Source organism: Dendrobates tinctorius, unplaced genomic scaffold, assembly GCF_039654945.1.
Source record: "Dendrobates tinctorius isolate UK_male_01 unplaced genomic scaffold, ASM3965494v1 ptg000342l, whole genome shotgun sequence".
Lineage (NCBI taxonomy): Eukaryota > Metazoa > Chordata > Amphibia > Anura > Dendrobatidae > Dendrobates > Dendrobates tinctorius.
The window spans coordinates 5,269,240-5,291,440 of record NW_027362008.1 but is presented as its reverse complement, the minus strand read 5'-3'; the positions used below and the strand labels follow the sequence as shown (position 1 = coordinate 5,291,440).

The following is a 22,201-nucleotide window of genomic DNA, read 5'->3' as shown; positions in this document are numbered from 1 at the left end:
CCGTGAAAAACCCTATGAAAATAAGAGCCAACAGACTGACAGTGAAAAAGGCCCTGAAGACGCTAGGCTTCAAAAAAGCTATGTCAGTACTCAGGAATATTCTGAAGACAGAGCAACCGGCAAAAGGAGATTCAGCTCATCCCAGCAGGGAATGGCAGAATCCAGAAAAGCAAGGAAAACAAAAACAAAATACAAATGCAAACAGGCAAAGCAGAAACTTTGCTTTAGGGAAGCAGGAATCAGACTGGTGTCCTAGAAGTCCACAGAGAAATCACCCGCAGGGCAGAAGGGCGTCGGCAGCCTTATATCCAGTCAGTGACTCCACTCAGCCAGTCATCCTCATTAGACTCAGGTGCCTGATAATCAGGCTCATTACCTTCCTTTACCAGAATAGGGAGTTCACCAGACCTCAGTGACGAAGGGGAAAATGAACTCACAACAGTACCTCCCCCTTGAGGAGGGGTCACCGAACCCTCAACCACGCCACCAGGGCGATCAGGGTGAGCCCGATGAAAGGCACGCACCAATATTTTGGCATGAATATCAGAGGCAGAGACCCAGGAATTATCCTCCTGACCATAACCCTTCCACTTAACCAAATACTGGAGTCTCCGTCTAGCCAGACGGGAATCCAGTATTTTCTCTACCTCATATTCCATGTTACCTTCAACCAATACAGGGTCTGGAGGTGCCACCCCAGGAACAACTGGTTCAACAAACCTCTTCAACAAGGACTTATGGAACACATTATGGATTTTGTATGTGACAGGAAGAGCCAAACGAAAAGAGACCGGATTAATAATCTCCAAAATCTTGTAAGGTCCAATAAATCTAGGCTTAAACTTAGGAGAAGCCACCTTCATAGCAATATTTTTTGAAGATAACCACACCATATCACCAATCTTAAACTGGGGACCAATGGTCCTATGTCGATTGGAAAACCGCTGGGCCTTTTCCTGGGAGAGAAATAACTTATCCACCATTTGGTCCCAGATCTGGTGCAAAAATGAAACCCAATCATCCTGATCAGCGGAAATAAAACATCTCAAATACGACTCCAAGGTTTGGTTTGTTCTCTCTGTCTGCCCATTGGTCTGAGGGTGAAAAGCAGAGGAGAAGGACAACTGAATTCCCAGCTTGGAACAGAAAGTCCTCCAAAATCTAGACACAAACTGAACTCCTCTGTCAGATACAATGTTCTCAGGAATCCCGTGCAAGCGAACCACCTGTTGCAAAAACAGGGGCACCAACTCAGAGGAAGATGGCAACTTAGGGAGTGGTACAAGATGAACCATCTTAGAGAACCTATCACAAATCACCCAAATAACAGTCATTCTTTGAGAGACCGGCATATCAGAGATGAAATCCATTGAAATATGGGTCCATGGCCTCCTGGGGACCGGCAAAGGCATCAACAACCCACTAGAGCGAGAACAAGATTTAGACCGGGAGCAAGTCCCACAGGACTGCACAAAATTCCTGACATCATGAGACAAGGTCGGCCACCAAAAAGAGCGACTCACTAGATCTCTAGTACCAAAAATACCTGGATGACCAGCCAATGCAGAGCAATGAACTTCAGACATCACACTCTTCTTCCACTGGTCAGGAACATACAACTTTCCACTGGGACAATGCTCAGGTTTGTCCTCCTGGAACTCTTGCAGAGCAAGTCTCAAATCGGGCGAGATGGCAGAAAGAACTACCCCTTCGCCTAAGATGGTAGCAGGCTTGGTCACCACAGGAGAATCAGCAAAGAAACTCCTAGAGAGGGCGTCTACCTTGACATTCTTAGTTCCAGGAAGAAAAGAGACCACAAAATCAAAACGTGTAAAAAAACAAGGCCCACCTAGCCTGTCTAGGGTTCAAGCGTTTAGCCGACTCTAGGTAAATCAAATTCTTGTGGTCAGTGAGGACCACGACTTGATGTTTAGCTCCCTCCAACCAATGTCTCCACTCCTCAAATGCCCATTTCATGGCCAACAGTTCCCGATTCCCCACATCATAGTTACGTTCAGATGGAGAGAACTTTCGGGAAAAGAAAGCACAGGGATTCATTTTAGATGTTACAGGATCCTTTTGGGACAAAACAGTTCCTGCACCAATCTCAGAAGCATCCACCTCTACCTGGAACGGGAGTGAGACATCCGGTTGCCGCAAAACTGGGGAGGAGGTAAATCTTCGCTTCAGCTCCTGAAAGGAAGCAACAGCCTCCGGAGACCAATTCAACACATCAGCACCCTTCTTAGTCAGATCAGTCAATGGCTTGGCAATACTAGAAAATTTTGCTATAAATTTCCGATAAAAATTAGCAAACCCCAAAAACTTCTGGAGGGCCTTCAAAGAAGTGGGCTGAACCCAATCATAAATGGCCTGTACCTTGGCCGGGTCCATTTCAATAGTTGACGGAGACAAAATAAATCCCAAAAATGAAATCCTCTGTTCTCCAAAAAGGCATTTCGATCCTTTGACATACAGGGAATTCTCCCTCAAGATCCGGAACACAGTCCGAATATGTTCCACATGAGAATCCCAATCCTTGGAGAAGATCAAAATATCATCCAGATAGTTAATCAAAATTTATCGACAAAGTCTCGGAAAATATCGTTCATGAAGCACTGGAAGACAGAAGGGGCATTAGTGAGCCCAAAAGGCATCACCAGGTACTCAAAATGTCCCTCCGGAGTATTAAACGCCGTCTTCCATTCATCCCCCTGCTTAATGCGGATAAGATTATACGCCCCCCTGAGGTCAAGCTTGGTAAACCAGCAAGCACCTCTAACTCTAGAGAATAGATTCGAAATCAGGGGTAACGGATACTGATATTTAATAGTAATTTTATTGAGGGCACGATAATCAATACAAGGCCTTAAAGAACCATCCTTTTTGGCCACAAAAAAAACCCGGCACCTAAGGGTGAAGAGGATGGTCTAATATGACCCTTCTCCAACGCCTCCTTAATATAGGACCGCATAGCCTCGTGCTCGGGTACAGATAAATTGAAGAGCTGACCCTTGGGAAATTTACACCCCGGGCTTAGTTCAATTGCACAGTCATAACTCCTATGAGGAGGCAAGGACGCAGACTCATTCTCACTAAATACATCATAAAAGTCCGCCAAATAGTCAGGAACATCATGCGACTGAGGAGAGGTGGAAAAAACCGGAGCCTCACTAAAGGCACACCGACAACCCCAACTCACCACAGACACAGACTTCCAATCCAAAACTGGATTATGAATTTGCAACCAGGGAAACCCCAGAACAACGGCATCATGCAGACCATGCAACACCAAAAATCTGCAATTTTCTTGATGGTCTGGGGCGACCCGCATGACCACCTGGGTCCAAAACTGAGGTTTATTTTTAGCCAAAGGAGTAGCATCAATCCCCCTCAAAGGGATAGGCGTCTGCAGAGGTGTCATCAGAAATCCACAACGTTTAGCAAAATCCAAGTCCATTAGGTTTAGCGCTGCTCCCGAATCCACAAAAGCCTTGGCGGAAAATGTGGACAGGGAGCAGATCAGAGTAATTGCCAGAAGAAACTTAGGTTGAACACCACCAACAGAAAACGTGTGTGCAAAGCGTTTCTCTCGTTTAGGACAAACAGAAATAATATGCGAGGCATCTCCACAGAAAAAACACAGCTTATTACGCCTTCTGAACTCCTGACGTTGCGCCTTAGACAAAATTCTATCACATTGCATAGGTTCAGACATTTGTTCAACAGGTGGCAACATCTCTCGTGTAGTTTTGCGTTCACGTAAACGCCGATCCACCTGAATGGCTAATGACATAGAATCGTCAAGACCAGAGGGAACAGGAAATCCCACCATAGTATCTTTTACAGTTTCTGACAAACTCTTCCGAAAGAGGGCTGCCAGGGCCCCATCATTCCAGGTAGTAAGGACCGCCCACTTTCGGAATTTTTTACAGTACAACTCTGCCAAATCCAGACCCTGGCTTAATGCCAACAGGGTCTTTTCAGCCTGATCAATAGCATTAGGTTCGTCATACAACAACCCCAAAGCTTGAAAGAATGCGTTCACATTAGTCAGAATAGGATCATCTGGTTTCAAAGAAAACGCCCAATCCTTGGGATCGCCACGCAGCAAAGAGATGACAATTTTAACCTGCTGCGCGGAGCTCCCTGACGAGTAAGGCTTCAAGGCAAAAAATAATTTAATTATTTTTGAAACTCAAAAATTTAGATCGATCCCCAAAAAATACATCAGGTGTAGGGATCTTTGGTTCAACAGCATGCGAACGAGCAAGGTAGGCGGAAATTCCCAGCACTTCCGCAGCGAGCTGCTCCACACGATCAGACAATTGCTTTATCTCCATTGAGACAAAAAAAAAAAAATTCCCCCTACGGCCTCAGAGATATAGAGGAAAGAATATACACACACCTTTTTTTTTTTTTTTAAACACAATTCTTTCCTGCTATTGAGTACCCTAGGATCTGCGGTATGGCGGGTGATTCTGTTATGATTGAGTCACCGTAGGAGGCAAAAGCAAAAATGCTAGCTAAGTCCAGAAAACCAGAGAGGTTGGCAGCTATCGGATTGCAGACCCCTGATCCTATCACAACAACTAACAGTAGCCGTGGGGGGTTCCTACGATGCCCTAGACCCCTCGATCACAGCCGGAGAATTAAATAGGCCTAAAGAAAGAAAGGGGAAATCTAAACTGCCCCAGAGCAGACCCCAAAGCAATAGGCAGCCCCTAACATATAATGACGGTGAAGCAAGATGAAAACACTAACACAGACAGAAAGATAGACTGAGCAAAGACGGGGCCCAAACTACCTAGATAGGAAAGGACAGGAAGGCTGCTGTCTGCAATCCGTGAAAAAACCCTATGAAAATAACAGCCAACAGACTGACAGTGAAAAAGGCCCTGAAGACGCTAGGCTTCAAAAAAGCTATGTCAGTACTCAGGAATATTCTGAAGACAGAGCAACCGGCAAAAGGAGATTCAGCTCATCCCAGCAGGGAATGGCAGAATCCAGAAAAGCAAGGAAAACAAACGCAAAACATAAATGCAAACAGGCAAAGCAGAAACTTAGCTTTAGGGAAGCAGGAATCAGACTGGTATCCTAGAAGTCCACAGAGAAATCACCCGCAGGGCAGAAGGGCGTCGGCAGCCTTATATCCAGTCAGTGACTCCACTCAGCCAGTCATCCTCATTAGACTCAGGTGCCTGATAATCAGGCTCATTACCTTCCTTTACCAGAATAGGGAGTTCACCAGACCTCAGTGATGAAGGGGAAAATGAACTCACAACAATATATTACTTTCATGCACTATGCTATTTATTTGTTAACTGCTGGGTACTCAATCATTATGTTTCGGTCTTCAGTTTTCTTTTGAAACAAGAGAGGCTGAGTGGGCTGACATGGTGGATTACCATGAGCCAGGACCCCAAATTTTAGACCTCCACCATGACCCGACATGGTGGAGGTCTACAAGCCAGGACCCCAAATGTCAAGAGAGCTGACATGGTGGAGGTAAACAAGCCAGGAACCCAAATGCTGAGAGAGCTGACATGGGAGAGGTAAACAAGCCAGGACCCCAAATGCTGAGAGAGCTGACATGGGGAGGTCTACAAGCCAGGACCCAAATACCAAGAAAGCTGACATGGGGAGGTAAAAAAGCCAGGAACCCAAATGCTGAGAGAGCTGACATGGGGAAGGTCTGCAAACCACGACCCCAAATGCCGAGAGAGCTGAAATGGGGGAGGTCTACAAAGTCCCCAAATGCTGAGAGAGCTGATATGGGGGGAGGTAAACAAGCCAGGACCCTAAATCCTGAGAGAGCTGACATGGTGGATGACTACAAGCCAGGACCCCAAAATGCTGAGACAGCTGACATGGGGGAGGACCATGAGCCAGGACTCCAAATACTGAGAGAGCTGACATGGGGGAAGATTGTCACGCTCACGCCTTGGCTGAATGGCGCGAGCCGGGGGGGTTTGTGGCCCCACTGAGCCACAAACCAGACTACCCTGGAAGGGGCATGACTATGACAGCTACCTTGGTCTTCACTGGAGCCTCTGATGGTGAGGTCAGGCTTGTGCGGCAGGTAGCTGTCGGGTGCCACTCCAGGGTGGTGTCTGGCTATGGCTGCTGGTCCCACATGGGGACAAGTGACTTTGACAGAAGCTATAGACAGGCACGGCTGAGACACTGGGCAAGCAGGCGTGGCTTGGAGACACAGGACAGGCGGCCACGACTTGGAGACACAGGACAGGCAGGCATGGCTTGGAGACGCAGGACAGGCGGGCACAGCTTGGAGACACAGGACAGGCGGGCACGGCTTGAGACACAGGACAGACTGGCGTGGTATGAGAAGGGACAGGTAGGGACCTGTTCACACAGCAGGTGCAGGTAGGAGGGAGTGGTGTATGTTGGAACAGGATTTGGACCTGTTCACACAGGAGGTGCAGGTATGGATATAGGCAGGAGTGTGGAGTAGGCAGAGCTGCAGGAGTGCGGAGTAGGCGGAGCCACAGGAGTGCGGAGTAGGCGGAGCCGCAGGAGTGCGGAGTAGAGCTGAACTACAAGGTCTGTGGAGAAACTGCAGCAAGAAGTTCTGCAGCAGCAGAGAAGACAGAGCTGCAAGAGTGCAGATGCACAGACAGAGATGCAAGGGTGCAGATGCACAGATGAAGCTGCAAGGGTGTAGATGCACAGACGGAGCTGCAAGGGTGCAGATGCACAGACAGGGAGGACACAAGGAAAGACACAGCAGGGAAGGAAGCCACAGAGAAGGAGAAAGGGAGATTAAGGTAGGACAGAGTACAGACAAGGTACTGGGACCAAGACTCAAGGGCCAGGATATTCAGCCTCCTGGCAGGCAGACAAGGTACAAAGCAAGACAAGAAGTATTCCTCCAGAGAAGGAGGAAATACACAGGACAGGGCCTGGCTTCCTCAGCAGCAAAATACTAACTGAGATTAGACATTGCACAGGCAATGTTTCAGTGGGTGTGGCGGAACTAAATAGTCAAGGGCTCTAGGTGATTGGTCAGGGACAGATTAGACAGGTGCACCCTGACTGCATAAGAACCAGAGAGTTCTGGCGCCGCCCCCCTATACACACATAGCCAAGAAACATACAGGAGAGCAGAGGCACAGACCACAGGACTGGCAACAGACAGAATTCACAGCATGACCCGGAGCAGTGAGTAAGTTGATGTGCGGGGGATGGGAGGCCATGCAGTGACGCCAGCAGGGTTGTTACAAAGATCATGTGCTAGGACCCCAAATGCTGAGAGAGCCAACATGGGAATGGAAAAAGCCAGGACCCCAAATGCTGAGAGAGTTGACATGGGGGAAGATCATGAGCCAGGACTCTAAATGCAGAGAGAGCCAACATGGGAATGGACCATGAGCCAGGACCCCAAATGCTGAGAGAGTTGACATGGGGGAAGATCATGAGCCAGGACTCCAAATGCTGAGAGAGCCAACATGGGAATGGACCATGAGCCAGGACCCCAAATGCTGAGAGAGTTGACATGGTGGAAGACCACAAGCTGGGACCCCAAATGCTGAAAGAGCTGACATGGTGGAGGACTATGAGCCAGGACCCCAAATGCTGAGAGAACTGACATAATGGAGGACTACGAACCAGGACCCTAAGAGCCGACATGGGGGAGGTCTACAAGCCAGCACCCCAAATGCCAAGAGAGCTGACATGGTGGAGTACCACAAGCCAGGACCCCAAATGCTGAGAGCTGACATGGTGGACGACCACAAGCCAGGACCCCAAATGCTGAAAGAGCTGACATCGGAAAGAACCATGAGCCAGGACACCAAATGCTGAGAGAGCAGACATGGAGGAGGACCACAAGCCAGGACCCCAAATGCTGAGAGAGCTGACTTAGTGGAGGACTACGAACCAGGACCCTAAATGACGAGAGAGTGGACATGGGGGAGGTCTACAAGCCAGGACCCCAAATGCCGAGAGAGCTGACATGGGGGAGGTCTAAAAGCCAGGACCCCAAATGCTAAGAGAGCTGACATGGTGGACGATCACAAGCCAAATGTTGAGAGAGCTGACATGGGGGAGGACCATGAGCCAGGACTCTAAATGCTAAGAGAGCCAACATGGGATTGGACCATGAGCCAGGACCCCAAATTCTGAGAGAGCTGACATGGTGGATGACTATGAGCCAGGACCCCAAATCCTGAGAGAGCTGACATGGTGGATGACCACAAACCAGTATCCCAAAATGCTGAGAAAGCTGACATGGTGGACGACCACAAGCCAGGACCCCAAATGCTTAGAGCTGACATGGTGGAGGACCACGAGCTGGGACCCCAAAAGCTGAAAGAGCTGACATGATGGAGGACTATGAGCCAGGACCCCAAATGCTGAGAGAGCTGACATAGTGCAGGACTACGAACCAGGACCCTAAATGCCGAGAGAACGGACATAGGGGAGATCTACAAGCCAGGACCCCAACTGCCAAGAGAGCTGACATGGTGGAGTACCACAAGCCAGGACCCCAACTGCCAAGAGAGCTGACATGGTGGAGTACCACAAGCCAGGACCCTAAATGCTGAGAGCTGACATGATGGATGACCACAAGCCAGGACCTCAAATGTGGAGAGAGTTGACATGGGAAGAGACCGTGAGCCAGGACCCCAAATGCTGAGAAGGCGCACATAGTGGAGGACCACAAGCCGGCTTTCCAAATGTCAAAAGAGCTGACATGGTGGAGGACTATGAGCCAGGACCCCAAATGCCGAGAGAGCGGACATGGTGGAGGTCTACAAGCCAGGACCCCAAATCCTGAGAAAGCTGACATGGATGTCAAAAAGCCAGGATCCCAAATGCTGAGAGAACTAACATGGAGGAAGATCATGAGCCAGGACTCCAAATGCTGAGAGAGTAGACATGGGAATGGACCATGAGCCAGGATTCCAAATGCTGAGAGAGGTGACATGGTGGAGGACCATGAGCCGGGACCTCAAATGCCGAGAAAGCTGACATGGTGGAGGACTATGAGTCAGGACCCCAATTGCTGAGAGAGCTGACATAGGGGAGGACTACAAGCCAGGACCCCAAATGCTGGGAGAGCGGACATGGTGGAAAACCATGAACTGTGAACCTAAATGTTGAAAGAGTTGACATAGTGGAGAACTACGAGCCGGAACCCTAAATGAGAGAGCAAATATGGTGGAGAACCAAGAGACTGGGCTCTAAAAGATGAGAAAGGCAACATGGTTGAGGATCAGAAGTTGGGGCCCCAAATGCTGATAGAACTGAAATGGTTGAGGACCAGGAGCCAGTACTTCAAATGTTGAAAGAGCTGATATGGAGGAGGTCAGAGACCGGGACCCCAAATGCTTAGAGTCAACATGGTGGAGTATCTGAAGTCGGGGCCACAAATGCTGAGAGAGCTGACATGGAGGAGCCAAGGAGTTGGAAACTTAGCTGCTGAGTGAATTACCAAGAGTCGGGGCTCTAAAAAGCTGAGCATTTGGTCGTGAAGATTTATGATGCAGGAGGACACAATGACCCCGATTCACTTTTGTAGTTTTGTGCATTTCTTAAGTCTATTTTTAATGCGCGCGTCTGGTTTTGTTTTCTGCGTTGTAGGCAGAGTGTAGAGATCCCAGATGTGTTCACCTGATTCATCAATTATTTATGATTTTTTAAAAAGTCTCAAAATTTGGAAAAATTTCACCCCAGTCCTCCCTGGTGTATTTCTGAGTACGCTAGTAATTTAGCATGTTTTTTGTGATTTTTGGTGACAAAAGCAGCTCAAGACGTGAGAAAGAACATTTTGTAATTTGGGCCAAATTTATGAATCCTATACGCCATTTGGAAGAATTTGGCAGCAAAAATGGAAACTAATATCGCAATATAAAGAGAAGGAAAGTAACTAAAAAATGCAAATGATGAATCTGGCCACTGAGTTTTGGAGGAGCTCAGTGCTTCCTGTAGGACTCCATAACTACTGGCCCACCATTTACTGCATCTGACGGAGAGACCGGGCTCCAGAAGTCCTCAAGTTCCAGGGATATAGAAGCTTTGGATATTGTAGCCTGAGATCCCTAAACATCAGAACTGAAGAGTCACTACAGGGCTCCATATTCTAGAAGTATTGTCCTTACATTCACAAACACAGCATTGATGTACCCGGGGGCGCCATGTTGTGCCAATGCCGAAAACAGGATGGGTCGAAAGTGATCACCTGAGTAGAGAAAAGGAGAAATATCAGTAACCAAGGCCATCGCACTCACCTCACATCCAGACTCATCCACGCGGATGAGCAAAAACACAACAAAAAGAAAAAAAAACACCCCAAAAAGATCCGATTACCAATCCGTAATCCGTACCTCGCAACTCTGTCTCCAAGACTTCTCTCGTGCTGCTCCAGCTCTCTGGAATGCACTTCCCCAGACGATCAGATTGATACCTAGCCCCGACCTATTAAAGCGCGCTTTGAAAACCCATCTCTTCAAACAAGCCTACCACATCAACTACTCAGTAAACTAACTATGCCCTGTTCCCTCCTTCCAAATATTATTCTGAATCTGCACCCTACTATTCATCTGTCTCCACCCTCCATGCACACGATAACTGCACTTGATACTTGACTATTGCACACACACGGGCTGATGACCGGATCATGCAGCCTTATATGAAAATCCCTATTTCTTATAATTGCCAGACCTGAAATAACAAGCATTTTTCACCTACTGTGTCCCCCCATCTCCTTGTAGATTGTAAGCTTGCGAGCAGGGACCTCACTCCTAATGTCACTGTTTAAATGGTCTTAGCTTGTATTGAATTTATTGTCTGTACTTGTCCCCGCTTAATTGTAAAGTGCTGCGGAATATGTTGGCACTATATAAATAAAAATTATTATTATTATTATTAATCTGTAGATCTGGTGATCTCCTTTATGTGATGATGAATACTAGAATCAAATAAATACATATTTGTATATCACAGAGTGATACAGAAATCACTCCCATCATGTATATATACCCAAGACTGCAAGTACAATAGAATAGGATGGGATTCTTTACTGTAAGAGCAGTGATTCTGTAGAGCTCTCTGCCCGGAGGAGTTGTCATGCGGATTCCCTATAAGAGCTGTATAGGGGCCGGGATGTCTGTCCGGAGTGTAATAATATTCCCGGTTATGGCCCCAGATTACTGGAGACGGTTATTGATCCCGGGAGGTCATCTTTACGAGCTCTACCAAGCTCCGCACCCACACACAGTGTGCCGACATGATGGTGAAGGTACTGTCTGAGCACGGCTCTTACCCGGCAGGATCCTGGGGTTGCGGTTCTTCCTCTGGTTTTCTGGTTTCTTCGCCTCTTTACATTGATAGATCTGATATACTTGTGTGATCTCCTCCAGAGCCTGAAAAACAGACAGTGTGATCAGTGGAGGCAACGTCTGGTGCCTCGTCTCATCCCTAACAGGACCAGGTAATACCAGGGTGTGCACTACAGCGGTTAATCAGTAACCACCCTGGACAGACCACCCCAATCCTGAGACCATGTGCATTATTATCAGGAGGACCCCACGTGGCGGCCCCAGAGGTGGGTATAACGCCCGGTGTCTCGTGTCACCCTGACCGGATCTCCAGGTTCTCACTGCATTATTATCAGGAGGCCTCATGTGGCGGCGCCAGTGGCGGATATAACGCTCAGTGCCTTGTATCACCCTGGCCGGACCACCCAAATCTCACTGCATTATTATGAGGAGGACCCCACGTGGTAGCCCTAAAGGTTGATATAATGCTCGGTGTCTCAGGACACCCTGACTGGACCTCCCGGATCTCACTGCATTATCAGGTGGACCCCACGTGGCGGCCCCTCAGTGGTGCCTCATGTCACCCTGACCGGACCTCCTCCACGATTTCACTGCATTATTATCAGGAGGATCCCACTTGGGGGCCCAGAGGTGGAAATAAAGACCGGTGTCTCGTGTCACCCTGAACGGACCTCCTGAATCTCACTGCATTATTATCAGGAGGTCTCCACGTGGGAGCCCAGAGGTGGATATAACGCCCGGTGTCTCGTGTCACCCTGTCTGGACCTCCACGATCTCACTGCATTATTATCAGGAGGTCCCCATGTGGCGGCCCGTGAGGTGGATTTAACGCCTGATGTGTTGGGTCACCCTGTCCGGACCCCCTGTATCTCACTGCATTATTATCAGGAGGTCCCCACGTGGTCGCCCCCCAGTTGGATATAACGCCCGATGCCTCATGTCATCCTGACCGGACCTCCACGATCTCACTGCATTATTATCAGGAAGATCCGACGTGGCGGCCCCCGAGGTGGATATAACGCCCGATGTGTTGGGTCACCCTGTCTGGACCTCCTGGATCTCACTGCACTATTATCAGGAAGATCCGACGTGGCGGCCCATGAGGTGGATTTAACCCCCGATGTGTTGGGTCACCCTGTCCGGACCTCCTGTACCTCACTGCATTATTATCAGGAGGTCCCCACGTGGCGGCCCACCAGTTGGATATAACGCCCGATGCCTCATGTCACCCTGACCGGACCTCCACGATCTCACTGCATTATTATCAGGAAGATCCGACGTGGTGGCCCCTCGGGTGGATTTAACGCCCGATGTGTTGGGTCACCCTGTCGGGACCTCCTGTACCTCACTGCATTATTATCAGGAGGTCCCCACGTGGCGGCCCACCAGTTGAATATAATGCCCAATGCCTCATGTCATCCTGACCGGACCTCCACGATCTCACTGCATTATTATCAGGAAGATTCGACGTGGTGGCCCCTCGGGTGGATTTAACGCCCGATGTGTTGGGTCACCCTGTCGGGACCTCCTGTACCTCACTGCATTATTATCAGGAGGTCCCCACGTGGCGGCCCACCAGTTGAATATAATGCCCAATGCCTCATGTCATCCTGACCGGACCTCCATGATCTCACTGCATTATTATCAGGAAGATCCGACGTGGCGGCCCCTCAGGTGGATTTAACGCCCGATGTGTTGGGTCACCCTGTCCTCACCTCCTGGATCTCACTGCATTATTATCAAGAAGATCCGACGTGGCGGCCCACCAGTTGGATATAACGCCCGATGCCTCATGTCACCCTGACCGGACCTCCACGATCTCACTGCATTATTATCAGGAAGATCCGACGTGGCGGCCCCTCAGGTGGATTTAACGCCCGATGTGTTGGGTTACCCTGTCCGGACCTCCTGGATCTCACTGCATTATCAGGAGGACCCCAAGTGACGGCCCTCGATGTGGATACACTGTAATGTCCGGTGCCCCATACTCTTACCTGGAATTGCCGATCATATCCATCCATACCGGTGCGGGGATCTCGTCTGGTCATGTGACTGAGCTGTCTCCCCATGTCCGGCACTTGCACACTGGTGGTACCGCACAGCAGCGTCTCCAGGAGGACGTCATACAGGAAGGCGTACTGCTCCTGTGGTACAACACACCATGAGTCTGGCCACTCCATACACTATACACTATTAGTGATGGCGCTGATATTTTCTGTCTGTTGCGCTTGCTCTGGGGTACCCATGGTAACATTTAAAGACTGGCTCTGTGTGCACTTCCTGTCATGTGACATTAGCAAGGGTTAAGAAGAACACCCCTTCATGGCTGATGATCCTTGACCTGCTGTGTTCTTCCTCACAGTCCTACAGTGTAATGATGTTACCATGGTGACCCCAGAGCAAGCACAACATTTCCATGAGCAGCAGACAGGAGATCAGGGGAAGATGAATCTTGATATAATGAAGATGTTTAGAATCCACCATTCCCTCAGAGTTGGGTCAGATACAGATATACGTGCACATGATCTCCGCATATCCACGTACCACATACACGTCCCACTACCTATGTCATGTGCCACATAGTGACCATAGTGTCTAGGCTCTCCCACATAACAGTCCATGTGTCGCGGACATAAGGCGACATATTTGAAGAAAAAAAAAATACTTAAAAAAGAAATAAAAAAAAATCACTTATTATATTCCATTTTATTTTATTAAATATAGACACCAAAATGAAAGATATTAAAAAGTAATCAATAATAAAAAGAAAAAGAAAAACATATAATAAAACCAGAGGAGAGGAGGTCAGCACACACCGCAAAATATAAATACGAGGAGTTAAAGTCCCACAAAGTGAGGAACCGGGAGTACAGAGAAACAGAACCAATGCAGTGTAAATCAATAAAGTGCAGCACATGTGTGCTAGTTACTGGAAGTCATGGTGATTCCACTTCCCTGCTGTCCCAGAGATCCACATTGGAGGTACAGTATAATCAATAGTCATCAATCATCATAATGGTCACGAGAAAACATTATCAGTGAACAAAGTGCAAAGTGCAAATTTCATATCAAAATTAGACCACATGACCACATGAGGTAAGCCATACTGACGAGAGTTCATGCAGCATGTGCTGGCACCGCTGCCCCACACTCCGACGCACGTTTCACATGTCACTTCATCACTCCCTGACTGTTGATTATATGTTTTTCTTTTTATTGTCGATTACTTTTTAATATCTTTCATTTTGGTGTATATATTTAATAAAATAAAATGGAATATAATAAGTGATTTTTTTTGTAATTATTTCTTTTTTTCAAGTAGTTTTTTTAGCTTCAGATATTATGGTGTCTACTTGAAATCTACACTACCATTCAAAGGTTTAGGGTCACTTAGAAATTTCCTTATTTTTGAAATAAAAGCAGTTTTTTTGCAATGAAGCTAACATTAAATGATTCAGAAATACACTCTATACATTGTTAATGTGGTAAATGACTATTCTAGCTGCAAACATCTGGTTTGCAATGCAATATCTTCATAGGTGTATAGAGGCCCATTTCCAACAACCATCACTCCAGTGTTCTTATGGTACTTTGTGTTTGCTAACTGTGTAAGAAGGCTAACAGATGGTTAGAATACCCTTGAAAACCCTTGTGCCAATATGTTAGCACAGCTAAAAACAGTTTGGCTGATTAGAGAAGCTATAAACCTGACCTTCCTTTGAGCTAGTTGAGAATCTGGAGCATTACATTTGTTGGTTCCATTAAACTATCTAAATGGCCAGAAAAAAAGAACTTTCATGTGAAACTTGACAGTCTATTCTTGTTCTTAGAAATGAAGGCTATTCCATGCGAGAAGTTGCCAAGAAACTGAACATTTCCTACAACGGTGTGTACTACTCCCTTCAGAGGAGAGCACAAACAGGCTCTAACCAGAGTAGAAAGAGAAGTGGGAGGCCCCGCTGCACAACTGAGCAACAAGACAAGTACATTAGAGTCTGTAGTTTGAGAAATCAACGCCTCACAGGTCCTCAACTGGCAGCTTCACTAAATACTACACGCAAAACGCCAGTGTCAGTGTCTACAGTGAAGAGGCGACTCCGGGATGCTGGCCTTCAGGGCAGAGAGGCAAATAAAAAGCCATATCTGAGACTGGCTAATAAAAGGAAAAGATTAATATGGGCAAAAGAACACAGACATTGGACAGAAGAAGATTGGTAAAAAGTGTTATGGACAGACGAATCCAAGTTTGAGTTGTTTGGATCTCACAGAAGAACATTTGTGAGACGCAGAACTGAAAAGATGCTGGAAGAGTGCCTGACGCCATCTGTCAAGCATGGTGGAGGTAATGTGATGGTCTGGGGTTGCTTTGGTGCTGGTAAAGTGGGAGATTTTTACAAGGTAAAAGGGATTTTGAATAAGGAAGGCTATCACTCCATTTTGCACCGCCATGCCATACCCTGTGGACAGCGCTTGATTGGAGCCAATCTCATCCTACAACAGGACAATGACCCAAAGCACACCTCCAAATTATGCAAGAACTATTTAGGGGAGAAGCAGGCAGCTGGTATTGTATCTGTAATGGAGTGGCCAGCGCAGTCACCAGATCTCAACCCCATTGAGCTGTTGTGGGAGCAGCTTGACCATATGGTGCGCAAAAAGTCCCCATCAAGCCAAACAGACATGTGGGAGGGGCTTCTGGAAGCATGGGGGGAAATTTCTCCAGATTACCCCAGCAAAATAACTGCTAGAATGCCAAAGGTCTGCATTGCTGGAATTGCTGCAAAGGAGCATTCTGTGACGAAAGCAAAGTCTGAAGGAGAAAATTATTATTTCAAATAAAAATCTTTTTTTTGAACCTTGTCACTGTCTGGACGAGATTTAACATTCATTTGGAAACTCATCTCATTAATAAAAGTATGAATTTTCATGGAAAACACAAAATTGTCTGGGTGACCCCAAACTTTGGAACGGTAGTGTATATGACATTTGAAAATTATATATATTTCTTTAGGGTATTTATATTCTCCTTATTCTTTGGATAAGGCGACATATTGTCTGCGTACCTTGTTCTGCACCATGTTCATGCGGCTCTTCCGGAGCCGGAGAACACAACCGAAAACATTCACCTTCCTCACAGCCTGCGCCATTTTCAGGAGGATGTCCAAAGCCACAAATGTCCCAGTCCGACCGATACCCGCACTGAAAATAGGGGAATGAGAAACATGGAGGATCCAGGTATGGCCCTAATGTACAGCATTAATATATGGCACTAGTATACGGCATTGGTATATGGCATTAATATATAGCACTGGTAAAGGTGTGCTAAAAAGTTTACATACCACAGCAATATTTTTGCTTTCTTGGTCTTTTTTCAGAGAATATGAATGATAACACCAAACCCTTTTCTCCACTCATGGTCAGTGGTCGGGTGAAGCCATTTATTGTCAGACTACTGTGTTTTCTCTTTTTAAATCATAATGACAACCCAAAACATCCAAATGACCCTGATCAAAAGTTTACATCCCCTGGTGATTTTGGCCTAATAACATGCACAGAAGTTGACACAAATGGGTGTGAATGGCTACTAAAGGCAACATCCTCACCTGTGACCTGTGACAACTGCCAGGAAAATTGTTCGGGAAGCAAAGAAAAACCCACAAACAACATCAGCAGAAATACTGGACTCTCTGAAAACTATCGGTGTGGCTATTTCAAGATGCACAATAAGGAGGAACTTAAAAAAAAATGGGCTGCATGGTCGAGTCCCAGAAGGAAGCCATTACTGCGCAAATGCCACAAAGTATCTCACCTACAATACACAAAACAGCACAGAGACAAGCCTCAAAACTTCTGGAACAAAGTAATTTGAAGTGATGAGACCAAAACTGAACTTTTTGACCACCACCATAAATATTACATTTGGAGAAAGGTCAACAAGGTCTATGATGAAAGGAACACCATTCCTACTGTAAAGCATGCAGGTGGATCGCTGATATTTTGGGATGTGTGAGCTGCAAAGGCACAGGAAACTTGGTCAAAGTTGAAGGAAAGATGAATGCAGCAAGTTATCAGCAAATACTGGAGGCAAATTTGCAATTATCAGCCCGGAAGCTGAACACATGGGACGTACCAAAATGACAACAATCCAAAACACAAGGCAAAGTCGACCTGTCTTTGGCTACAGCAGACCAAAGTGACTGTTGTGGAGTGGCCATCTCAGTCTCCTGACCTCAATATCATTGAGCCACTCTGGGAAGATCTCAAGCGCACAGTTCATGCTAGACAGCCCAGGAATTTACAGGAACTGGAGGCTTTTTACTAAGAAGAGTGGGCAGCTTTACCATCTGAGAAAATAACGAACCTCATCCACAACTACCACAAAAGACTTCAAGCTGTCATTGATGTTAGAGGGGGCAATACACGGTAGTAAGAAATGGGGTATGTAAACTTTTGATCAGGGTTATTTGGATGTTTTGGCTTGTCATTATGATTTAAAAAGAGAAAACACACAGGAGTTTGACAATAAATGGCTTCACCCAACCACTAACCATGAGTGGAAAAAAAGCTTTGGTGTTATCATTCGTATTCCAGATATTAGTGGTGTATGACACTAATATATGGCACTGTGTATGGCCATATTATAGTCCCGACCATAGTTCCCACATAATTGTCCCATGTTATATCAGTCATGGTGCTGTAATGATAGTGCCACCTAGTGTCTATCTAATAAATGACCCTTATAACAACAGTGCCTTGTGGTGCCCATGTTGTAGCAGCAGTCAGTAGGATCCGCCTTGTCCTCTATGTGTGGGGTTATGGTGCAGTGCCCGACACCTCGGGTGGCCATAGTCTTGTACCTGCAGTGCACAATAACGGGGCCTGATCCCGGGGTGTTACATCTGTTCATCTGCTCCACCAGCTGCACTAGACCAGACGGTGTCCGGGGAACCCCATGGTCTGGCCACTCCAGGTACTGCAACTGCTCCACCGTCATCTGCACCGTGGACTGCACCTGGCAGAGAGGGATGGCCTGTCGTCACGAGGGGGTCATGATGGGGGGACATAGACAACACACAGGCCGGAGAATACAGCATGTCAGCACAGAGTATTTTCAGGGTGGGGTGTCTGCCCATTATAGGAGGGTAGTGAAGCAATGCTGCCTGTGATCAGAGCAGTCACTATGGGCGCTCTAGAGCTCCGCAGCAGCACAGAGGACAAATAAACAGCAGACAAATCAACAATTGTGGCCAAACGCCGGAACTCGTCTGACCTTCTTCAGGCTGAAACTTCTGGTGATGATGGCGCCGGTCTGAGCCATCTTCACTAAAGACACTGTGATGTCACCGTACGTCTGCGTCTGATCCGGCCAGTAGCAATGACACTTTACCTGCAGAGTGTGAATAAGAACCTGAGTGTCAGCTGTATACACTGTATATATGTTTGATTGTATCCATCGTATACAGTGGGGATATAAGTATTTGATATGCTGACGATTTTGCACGTTTTCCCCCCTACACAGAATGGAGAGGTGTGTAATTTTTATCGCAGGAACACTTCACCTGTGAGAGACAGAATCTAAAAATAAAAAACAGAAAACCACATTGTAGGATTTTTACATAATTAATTTGCATTTTATTGCATGAAATAAGTATTTGATACAATCGAAAAACAGAACTTAATATTTGGTCCAGAAACCTTTGTAATTACAGAGGTCAGACGTTTCCTATAGTTCTTGACCAGGTTTGCACACACTGCAGCAGGGATATTGGCCCCCTCCTCCATGCAGATCTTCTCCAGATATTTCAGGTTTTGGGGCTGCCGCTGGGTAACATGGAGTTTCAGCTCCCTCCAAAGATTTTCTATTAGGTTCAGGTCTGTAGACTGGCTAGGCCACTCCAGGACCGTGAAATGGTTCTTACGGAACCACTCCTTAGTTGCCCTGGCTGTGTGTTTTGGGTTATTGCCATGCTGGAAGACCCAGACACTGCCTATCTTCAATGCTCTTACTGAGTGAAGGAGGCTGTTGGCCAATCATGATAAAAAAAAACCCCATCCATCCTCCCTTCAATTCAGAGCAGTCATCCTGTCCATTTTGCAGAAAAGCACCTTCAAAGTATGATGTTTCCCCCACCATGCTTCATGGTTGGGACGGTGTTCTTGGGGTTGTACTCATCCTTCTTCCTCCAATCACGGCCAGTCGCGTTGATACCAAACAGTTCTATTTTGATCTCATCTGACCACATAACCTTCTTCCATGCCTCCTCTGGTTCATGCCGATGGTCAATGGTGAACTTCAAATGTGCCTGGACATGTGCTGGCATGAGCAGGAGGACCTTGTGTCCGTGGCAGCATTTTAATCCATGAGTGTGTAGTGTGTTACTAATGGTAATGGTTGAGATTGTGATCCCAGCTCCCTTAAGTTCACTGTTCAGGTCCTGACGTGTAGTTATAGGTGATTCCAGACGTTTCTCAGAATCATCCTTACCCCACAAGGTGAGATCTTGCATGGAGCCCCAGACCGAGGAAGATTGTCAGTCATCTTGTGTTTTCTCCATTTTCTAATAATTGGGCCAGCAGTTGTTGCCTTCTCACCAAGCTGCTGTTCTATTGTCCTGTAGCCCATCCCAGCCTTGTGCAAGTCTACAATTTTGTCCCTGGTGTCCTTAGACAGCTCTTTGGTCTTGGTCATGGTGGAGAGTTTGGAGTGTGATTCAGTGTGTGGAAAAGGTGTCTTTTATACAGGTAACAAGGTCAAACAGGTGCAATTAATCCAGGTAATGAGTGCAGAGTAGTAGACATCTTAAAGAAAAACCTACAGGTCTGTGAGAGCCAGAATTCCTGCTGGTTGGTCGGTGATCAAATACTTATTTTATGCAAAAAAAAAGCAATTTAATTATATATCATATAATGTGTATAAGGTACACCTGTCCCATATCATTCCCTCAAGTACACCTGTCCCATGTTCTTCCCTCTCGTACACCTGTCCCATGTTCCCCCCTCTGGTACTCCTGTCCCATGTTCTCCCCTCTGGTTCATCTGTTCCATGTTCTACCCTCTGGTACAATTGTCCCATGTTCCCCTCTCTGGTACACCTGTCCAATGTTCCCCCCTCTGGTACTCCTGTCCCATGTTCTCCCCACTGGTTCACCTGTCCAATGTTCTCTCCTCTGGTTCACCTGTTCCATGTTCTCCCCTCTGGTACACCTGTCCCATGTTCTCCCCCTGGTACATCTGTCCAATATTCTCCCCATCTGGTTCACCTGTTCCACGTTCTCCCCTCTGGTAAACTTGTCCTCTATCATCCATTCTGGCACACCTGTCCCATGTTCTTCCCTCAGGTACACTTGTCCCGTATCATCCATTCTGGCACACCTGACCCATGTTCTGCCCTCTGGTACACTTGTCCCGATTCATTCTGTCAGGTACACCTGTTCCACGTTCTCCCCTCTGGTACACTTGTCCCGTATCATCTATCCTGGTACACCTGTCCCATGTTCCCCCCTCTGGCACACCTGTTCCACGTTCTCCCCTCTGGTACACCTGTCCCATATCATCTATTCTGTCACACCTGTCCTGTGTTCTCCCCTGTGGCACACTTGTCCTGTATCATCCATTCTGGCACACTTGTACCATGTTCTGCCCTTCGGTACACCTGTCCCATGTTCTCCCCTCTGGTACACCTGTCCCATGTTCTCCCCTCTGGTACAATTGTCCCATGTTCCCCTCTCTGGTTCACCTGTCCCATGTTCTCCCCTCTGGTTCACCTGTTCCATGTTCTTCCCTCTGGTACACCTGTCCCATGTTCCCCCCTCTGGTCCACCTGTCCCATGTTCTCCCCCCGGGTACACCTGTCCCATATTCTCCCCATCTGGTTCACCTGTCCCACGTTCTTCCCTCTGGTACACTTGTCCCATATCATCCATTCTGGCACACCTGTCCCATGTTCTCCTCTCTGGAACACCTGTCCCCTATCATCTATTCTGGTACACCTGTTCCACGTTCTCCCCTCTGGTAGACTTGTCCTGTATCATCCATTCTGGCACACCTATCCCAGGTTCTGCCCTCCAGTACACCTGTCCCATGTTCTGTCCTCCAGTACACCTGTCCCATGTTTTACTCTCCAGGACACCTGTCCCATGTTCTGCCCTCCGGTACACCTGTCCCATATTCTGCCCTCCGGTATACCTGTCTCATGTTCTGCCCTCCGGTACACCTGTCCCATATTCTGCCCTCCGGTATACCTGTCTCATGTTCTGCCCTCCGGTACACCTATCCCATGTTCTGCCCTCTGGGACACCTGTCTCATGTTCTGCCCTCCGGTACACCTGTCCCATGTTCTGCCCTCCGGGACACCTGTCCCATGTTCTGCCTTCTGGTAGACCTGTCCCATGTTCTACTCTCCGAGACACCTGTCTCATGTTCTGACCTCCGGTACACCCGTCTCATGTTCTGCTCTCCAGTTCATCTGTCTCATGTTCTGACCTCCGGTACACCTGTCTCATGTTCTGCCCTCCGGTACACCTGTCTCATGTTCTGCCCTCCGGTGCATCTGTCTCATGTTCTGCCCTCCGGTATACCTGTCTCATGTTCTGCCCTCCAGTACATCTGTCTCATGTTCTGCCCTCCGGTACACCTGTCTCATGTTCTGCCCTCCAGTACACCTGTCTCATGTTCTGCCCTCCAATACATCTGTCTCATGTTCTGCCCTCCGATACATCTGTCTCATGTTCTGCCCTCCAGTACATCTGTCTCATGTTCTGCCCTCCGGTACACCTGTTTCATGTTCTGCCCTCCAGTACACCTATCCCATGTTCTGTCCTCCAGTACACCTGTCCCATGTTCTGCCCTCCAGTACACCTGTCCCATGTTTTACTCTCCAAGACACCTGTCCCATGTTC

General features: G+C 47.5%; 1 protein-coding gene across 1 annotated transcript in view; it reads right to left on the bottom strand.

The window, feature by feature from the left end:
* Positions 1-22,201, bottom strand: part of LOC141074884 (receptor-type tyrosine-protein phosphatase T-like) — a 336,227-nt gene that overhangs the window by 31,218 nt on the left and 282,808 nt on the right. Inside the window, exons 21-26 of the mRNA XM_073562192.1 lie at positions 18,574-18,690; positions 18,161-18,315; positions 16,367-16,502; positions 13,298-13,447; positions 11,288-11,387; positions 10,125-10,204 (exon numbers count right to left, since the gene is read on the bottom strand). Coding sequence (XP_073418293.1) covers positions 10,125-10,204; positions 11,288-11,387; positions 13,298-13,447; positions 16,367-16,502; positions 18,161-18,315; positions 18,574-18,690 — 738 coding nt within the window. The remainder of the gene's footprint in view (positions 1-10,124; positions 10,205-11,287; positions 11,388-13,297; positions 13,448-16,366; positions 16,503-18,160; positions 18,316-18,573; positions 18,691-22,201) is intronic.